This window comes from Egretta garzetta, unplaced genomic scaffold, assembly GCF_000687185.1.
Source record: "Egretta garzetta isolate BGI_Z169 unplaced genomic scaffold, ASM68718v1 scaffold32, whole genome shotgun sequence".
Lineage (NCBI taxonomy): Eukaryota > Metazoa > Chordata > Aves > Pelecaniformes > Ardeidae > Egretta > Egretta garzetta.
The window spans coordinates 1,597,861-1,606,030 of record NW_009259035.1 but is presented as its reverse complement, the minus strand read 5'-3'; the positions used below and the strand labels follow the sequence as shown (position 1 = coordinate 1,606,030).

General features: G+C 40.1%; 1 protein-coding gene across 1 annotated transcript; it reads right to left on the bottom strand.

The window, feature by feature from the left end:
* Window positions 1-362: 362 nt before the first annotated feature.
* Window positions 363-8,038, bottom strand: SARAF (store-operated calcium entry associated regulatory factor). Its single transcript, XM_009634863.2, has 6 exons — window positions 8,030-8,038; window positions 7,759-7,998; window positions 6,155-6,545; window positions 3,092-3,200; window positions 1,018-1,136; window positions 363-505 (listed from the first exon to the last, which is right to left on the bottom strand). Exons 1-6 carry the CDS (start codon window positions 8,036-8,038, stop codon window positions 480-482), a joined length of 894 nt encoding a protein of 297 aa, XP_009633158.1. The 3' UTR covers window positions 363-479.
* Between the last annotated feature and the right edge of the window lie 132 nt (window positions 8,039-8,170).

The following is an 8,170-nucleotide window of genomic DNA, read 5'->3' as shown; positions in this document are numbered from 1 at the left end:
TCCACTAAGGAAAAACCCCAACACCCACGTGAGTAGCTCATTGCACTTACAGTAATATCCACATAAATTTTACAAAGACAAACAAAAGTAGCTTCAAAGAGCAGCACCCCTTAGGTATCAGGTGAATTACACACTAGGCCCTTCAGATGCTGGATCACCAACACAAAGAAAAAAAACTCAAATTCTGGCTAAAATGAAATTAAGCCCAGAACATGAGTAAGCTACGTGCTTTGAAAATCTGGCAAGGCCACACCATTGCCATAATCCCTCAAGTACAGACAGATATATAGGCACTGTAACATCATTCTTCCTAACTCGGATGAGTTTATTTTGTATCTTACGAGAAGCTGCTGTTGGGAATTCTTTGCCTAATCCTTCATACCTCTTCTCATATTCACTTCTGAAGCATACTACTAAAAAAAGTGCTATCACACAGGAAGATTTAGTTCATTCACTCAGATGTAATGACAACAAGGATTTCATCTTCGCTTTGTGCCTCCAAAGCCTGCAAAGGAAAAAAAAAAATAGCATCAGCTCCATCACAGCCTTTCCATTGGGCTCTCCCCCGTTCTAGAAAGGCTAAAGGTGGTAGGTGAGGCGAGTTAAACATTCACATAAAGTAGAACAGCAAGCAAGTGTTGAGCTGGCTGGCCTGAGAAGTATTCTATGCTTGCAGATCAGACAACCTGTATTCTACAAAGAAATTAAGTTTGCACATGTTTGCTAGAGAAGGGTATGTGTAGTGCATGCCAAAGGGGAAAGACTTAAACTAATCCACCTTGCAGATGAAGACAAACCCAGTGCTGGTGGTACCATGCCCACCATGCCTGTGGGGAGTTTCATGCCCCACAATGCTGCCCTGCTTCCATAGGAAACAGAAATAAGGGACATCGTTACACCTGTACCAAGTGATAAAGTAAAACAAAGAATGCTTGCTGAACCTCAACTAACATATCTATTTTTTTGATAGGTCGAAGTCTCTTGAGCTTCAGGACATTAAAAGGTCTTTTGCCTTACCAGAAGCCGTTCTTGTTCCTGAACTGCTACTGTGTGTGGAATTGCTTGACTGCCCATTCATTGGAGGTGCAGCTGTGGTATCTGTCCACGTACTGTAATGTGGGGAACGTGGCTGTGCTCTGATGAGAAAGAGTAGAAGGAAGGCTTCATTAGTGCCCTTATGAAAAAATTAAGGAATTACCATGCCAAACAACAAGGGGATTGCATCTCTGAGGGAAAACTGTAAGCAGGCAATGGTTTCAAAGCCGGAAGTCTCCCTGTTCATTATATTAAACATACATGTTGATAGCAAGGATATCCAGTATTGTCACAATAACATCTGTAGACTTCCCAAAGGAAGTTAAACCTCATTTTTCAGGATAAGTAATTCTAACTATTGCCAGTGATGAAATTTTCCTCTTTGAAATTCTGTCAGACAAGGAAGTAGATTTGACATCTGAAGCTTAAATGCCATTTTGGCAACACCTACATCCCAGCCATGTAGGAAAAAAGAAAAAAAAGACTCCTCTGTTCTGTTAACCATCTTGAAAAGGTTGTATCAATAACACTAAACCAGCATGACCTTTGACTCACTGATTTAAATTACTTGCTTGTATGGATATGGAATTTCCTACTGGTAAAATCTACAGATAGCTACCTCACACCAGCATTTTCAAGCACATTATTTCAAATGACTGAAAAAAAAAAATAGTGGACCAAAGACTGTTTTCAAAGAAAAGAAGCCCAAGTTAGGAAGCTTGTTCATGTATTTGGACTTAAATATTTAGTTAGGCCTCTAATCTTGAGCAGTAAGAGACTGCTACTGAAATGGGTGTGTGCAGAATGGAAATCAAGGAATGAACCTGTACATAGATAACGCATAAATACACTGCTTAAACACAAGGGTCATGTATTTAAGACTTAAGAAATATCAAAAGTCAATAAAACCATTAACACATTATAAGAAATCTTAGCAGGGTTAATATAATAGAACAAGATACGACCTTTCAACCTCTAAAGCTCTACTCAAAGTGGATTTATAGACTATTTCTACTGTTGATGGCATCACCATCAAAGTTTCACCTTACTTGACTCTATGAGATCAAGACTGCACACTGGGCACTTTAGAAATTCTCTTGCGTCCCAAGTCTTTACTTCCTTAATAAACAGGCAATCCTGATAAGGCTTCTGTCATAATCAAAAAACTTTACAATGGAGGAAGATGCTTTAACACACTTCTGTCCACATGATGTCTTATTCCCAAACTTTCAATATATAAACACATATGTGGTTGTATTTCATCTGTTATATTACTGCATTCCTACAGGATTAGACTCAATACACACGCAGTTATTTGATAAATAGAGGAAACTCCTTGGGCTCTAAAGATTCCCTGCAGGAGCCACATTTTTTCTAGTGAAGGCTGAAACAGCAGCAATTGCTCCCTTTAAACTGTTTATCTAAAACCAATGCATTTTAAAATGTTTAAAAGTGTTTAACAAATATGACCAGCAGATGTTTACTCCAGCACTGAAACTGCTTCTGAATGCTGTTTCTGTTATGTTTTTCCAAAATGCAACTTACATATGACCTACAAACCCTTTGGAAAACCACACCTCTTGGATTTCCATAAAGGGGCAATTAGGAGACTGTAGATTAAAGGCTGTTTAACCTGACTGCAGGGAATATCACAGAAGAGCAGCTGCCATCCAGACTGACTTTATGGAAGATGACACTGATACAAGAGACCCACCTACAGATGGTTTTATGCTTAACATTATCATCTGTGTTTTCAGGCAGTCTGCAGATGGATGTTTAAATGCTCATTTTCAATTTGCAGGCCATCATGCCAAGTCGGAGTAATCAGCTAAAGCAGAGTGAAGTACCTCAGTCCTCCCAATTCTTCTTCCCCAGAAACAGGTTTAAAACATCTCTGCTGCTGGAGCTATAGATCGCTCCTCAAAATCGTTCTAGAAGTAGAATTTTGTAGCTTGAATGTTTCCAAGCTTTCCAGCCTGTATCAATGTAGACATAGAAAATGGCATACCCCCTTGAAAGCTTAAATACTTAAAATCTGATAGCATGCATATTTTACCTGTGACTGCCAGACAAGTAGCCTAGTAAGCCTCCTGCTCCAAATCCAGTCCAAAATCCTGGTCCTGAATTGGTTCCATGACTGGAATGAGTCCCAAAGCTGTTGCCTTCTTAAACAAAATGAAAAAGGAAAACATATCACTTAGTGGTACCTAATCCTCAGGCCAGCTGTTGCAACAAAACTCTCATCTGTTAAAGATAATGGAAAATTAGACCACAAATGCCTCCTGATTTCAGTAGATTCTTGAACAAGCTTCACTTGAAAGGCCTCACGATTTGGAAAGCAGGAAAAAAACGTAGAAACTAACACTGAATATAAGGAGCTTTATGTTAAAAATTAGCTTCCACTCAATCTCGCAGCCCTGATGTTCGCAAAACATGGGAAAGAGCCCCGCCTGCAGATTTATAAACAGACAAGTTAGATTATAAGTAGAAAAGGAAATGAAGAAAAAGTAATCAGCTCAAGGTCACACAGCAGGCCAGAAGCAGACACAGAAATCAAGTACATAAGACCAAAGGGTGAACTAAACCACTAGGACACGCTGCTTCTAAGCTCACTCAAAACAGCTGCACATGTTGTGTAAGGGCGGCTCAGTCTAATGGCTAACATTGCTTTGTGCTGTTTGTGGTAATTCTGGTTGGGTATCTGTTATCAAAAGACATGTTAACTGCAATCACATTGCAATGTTCTTTATTATGGTGGAGTCCCCAAGCTTGACAAATACCCTGATGAAACTGCAAGCATATCAAGTGGGCTTGTGGGGGGAAGAGATACACAGATTTTTCATGTGACCTGCATAACATGAGGCTCTGACTCAGAACCAAATGTCTTACATTTAGAAATAAAAAGAGAAGACATAAACAAAGTAGAATAATTTCTTAGTCTAGAGAAAAACAAGGATGCAAGAATAAGCTCAACCACAGGTTTAACACAAAAGGAAATTTAAGAGGGAAGGGCTGAAGATTACATTCTCCCTGAAATATGCCCACCTAAACAAGTGGACCAGAGATACTGTGTGTAAAAGTTATACAGGGACTAGGTATGTCTTCAAGCTGGTGTGGACTGTTTGAAGTCATGGAACATTAAAAAAAACAATTAAATAATCAGTTAATGTCTACATTGGATTTGATACCGAATGTAATTTTGAATGCGCTGGGAAAAAGACAAACTCTCATTGTGATGACATACCCATTAAACCATGCTGATTTGGAACAAAAAAGAAAATAGTACTTAATTTACTGTAAAAATGATGTTAATGAGGGAGATGAACCAACTTATTTGTTGAAAAGCACCATGGCTGAACACTGACTCTGAAAATTTTCAATTGAAATACCCCAAAATTGAAAATTTTCCATTTTTTGTTGAAATATCTAGAGTAAACATTAAGGGTTGTGTCAAACTGCTAAGAGAAAAAAAAGCAGAATTTAATTAAGATAGGCTAGCTAAACAAGTTTCACAGGACATATCCTGCATGTTAAGGGGATTTAAGATGAGGCATATTAGATGTGCTTTTGCTCAGCTGTCAAAATTTAAAGGCAGATACTAAATGCAAGAAGTATCATAACACTTAATATTTTTAAGCTAGCCTCACATTCAAGAGGTTTCCTTGTTACAGTGTTTGAACTCTAAAGAGAAATCACGATACTCGTTATTAAAAATGCTGTAAGTTAAGCCTTAATATGGCTCCCACCACACATTTTAAGTGTCTCCATTTTCAGTATTAATCAAGAAAACACCTTCAAGGTGCTAGATTTCAGACTCCTGCAAAGAAAAAGCACTGGTGCAATTAATTGACAAGGAACAGCACAGAAGAAAAAAAAGCAAGCAACCCTTCACTCAGTTTTGCCTGTGCCCAGTAGGACAGAACCCTGTCTTATGACCAGGGCTCTTAGTAACTACCACAATAATGCCAGAGGCACGCACACAAAAGTTACTGACGCATGCTCATAGACAGACCGTCTGAAGTCTGAAATAACTACATGGAAACCAATTTGCAAAGCCACTAGTAAAACAAAAACATAATCCCTTTTAATTTTCCGCTGCTGGTACACCACACATGCCCTCCACACGGGTATCCAAAAGAATTATACTGGCACCACCTGTTGGCCAAGTGCCTTGAGCAAACCTGGAAGAAAGCATTAACAATCATTACTAAAATATAAGTTTTTGACTAAGCAGACTTAATCCTTGCTATTTATTTCCTTGATAGAACCCATTCTCTATCTCACAAAAAAAAAAAAAAAAAAAGAAAGTTTAGGCAACTCATCCGAATATAATTTGAGTTCCAGTGCTGTGAGTGTTTCACATCCTGGCAGGGTTTAATGAGTTGGTCAGACGCCAGATGAATAATGTTTACTTCCCTTAGACACTATGATGGTCTAAGGCAGACCATTTATTAAGTGATAAAAGTAATCAGTTTTCTGGGAAAAGAAGAAGTGCACCTTTTCCTAGCAGTAGCCTTGTCACCACTTATACAATTTCCAACTTCAGTTGAAAGGTACCATGTGAGATTCAGGTTCTGCACCTCTAATGACAGCTGACAGACACCATCCTCTGCTCTGGGAGCCAAACCACTGGGACTACATTGAAGCACCTGTTAAACCGAGGGCTGGTATGCAGCACTCAACTCCATCAGCTGTTTTGTGAATAAAATTGGGGGCAGCAGCCCAACGGCTGAAAGACCCTTCCATAAAGTTTCAAAGCGCTTCTTCAGCATGAGTTTGTTTCTGCCTGCATGAGGCTATCCTCTCTTCCAGACTACTTATGAAAATTATTTTTCCCCAACACAATCCTCATATTTCACAGAGTACGAAAAGAACGTTTGCAGAGCATAGGATTTTCAAAGGGCAGCTTACTGCACAGCCTGCCCTGAAAGCCTGTGGAAAACCAATTTATTATTTTTGCTTTTGAACAAGGAACAGAATGCAGAGCTGACTGCATGCTCTGCAGCAGAGTCAACTGCTGATGCATTGGTTTTAAATCTATCCCACCTGCACTTATGGCAAATAAAAGAGTACAGCCCTGCTTGCTCTTCTGAGTACTGTAAATGGATCGGAGCCCTACCTGTGAAGCTGGGCTTAAAACCAGGAGGAGGAGGTGCGTGCTGACTCTGCCAGGAAGGCCTAGTGAATCCATCACTGTCACCAAAACTCTGCTGAGGCTGCTGGTTACTGAGGAAGAGCTTGTACACTCCAAAAGCAAGAACCAGAAGAACAATTATAACAAGTGCTCCAGCACCAGAATCGGAAGGATCCTTCCTTGACTGATGATAGCCAGAGCCAAAACTTCCAGAGTTCTTCACTTTCCTTTCACCTTCTTCAGTCAGCTCTAGTCTGAACAGCAAACTACAAGAGCCTCTTAAGACATAAGGATCATCTGGATAATCGTAGCCTTCACAGCTCACTTCAATCTGTCCAAAACGGTACGTATGTTCCAAGTCTGCTTTGCACTGCCACTGAAAAAAATAAACACAATACAACGTAAAACCTACTGCTCCAGAGATGAAAATACCCATCTGCTTCCCCAAATATGCTCCGAAATAAAGCAGTAATTGCTAACAAATAATCTAGAAGTCCACAGGATAAGAAACTTCTGAGCACTCTGATTTTGAAAAGGACTAAGAATTTGAAATTAACTAAGATCATTTTTTAAAATACTGAAAGTTAAAAAAAAAAATCTCATCTTTCAGAACGCAGAAGTGTTACAACCCTGGAACATTTTGATCTTCTTCACTCAACAGGTTTTTCAAATACTCCTTTTTTAGGTATAAGAATACCTCTAAAAATAACCTGTAACCTGTGCCCCATGTAAACTGGATGGCAGCTACAAAAACATAATATGAAAGCCTGAAATCCAGTGCACCTGATCCCATCTGTGTCCACACAGAAATCAAGACAGACATTATTAGGCATTCATAAGCAACACTTAACCAGATTGCAATTCTGCTGTTGAATATATGTGGATTCCTCAGTCTCACGCTTCCTTGAAGTATCTGAACTTCGGTAATACCTCTAACTGCAAGTGACATGTATTTTTAAAAAAAAGTTTCTAAATTAATAATTCAGGACAGCAATACCAACTGCTAATTAAAATTTGACTGTACTTCTACAGTAGCATATCAGTTTCAACAATTATCTTCAGCCTTGATTCCTGGTTAATCTATTGGCAGAAGCCTAGGTAATGGCTAACAACTGAAATATGTGACTATTTATTGTCTAATACTGGCACATAACATGCAAGAAGAAGCAATGTAAATCTGAAATTTAGTTTTTAAAAGGTAGAGCGGAAGTGATGCATGTATTTATAGCCCTTTCCACTCTAAAAATTGGAAAACCATGCAGCAATGCAAAAGGAAGAGCATGCTCAAGGGTTCATGAGAGTTTGATTTTATGAACTCAAGCAATATTTTAATTAAAACCAACAAAGGTTTGCTATGCAGTGTTTTTATGTTACAGCCTTCAAGAATATCTCAGAGATATATATACCTACAGCAGCTGTAGAAAATCCAAACCCGAAAACTATTTAGGTTAAGCTTTAGTTGCCAAAGGCCCTCTAACAAAGAGCAAACTGAACTGACACCCTCGCCTGTTACTCTCTTCTCCTTCAGCAGTTACCGAGTCTGGGGGAAGACGATTTCATTAAGTGTTTAACAAGTTTTAAACTGTTACCTGTACATCGTAGCCATCCCAACCTTTGTTGTAACACTGAACAACCTCAGGGATGCGGGAGCACCCAGCAGTGCCTCCAGTGCACTGTAACTGCGGGACCGCAGCCGTCCGCCGGGATGTCGTGTACTGACCTCGGTGGAGCGTGAGCGCCTGCACCTCCCTCAGCAGAACCCTCCCTGGAACGGAGAGCACAAAGGTCAACGCGCGCCCAGAGGCGCTGCCCGTGGCCACAAAGGCCTTCTTTCAGGAAAAGACTGACGATACGGAAGGCTTCTCCCATCGGCGAAGCTCTAAGGGGCACCAGGCAGGCAGAGGGGAAGACGGCAGAGATCCCGGCTTCCTTCGGAGGGGGCTCTGGGTTATTCCTCTCACCCACCGACCGCACAGCGGGATTACTGCTGCGGCACAAGCC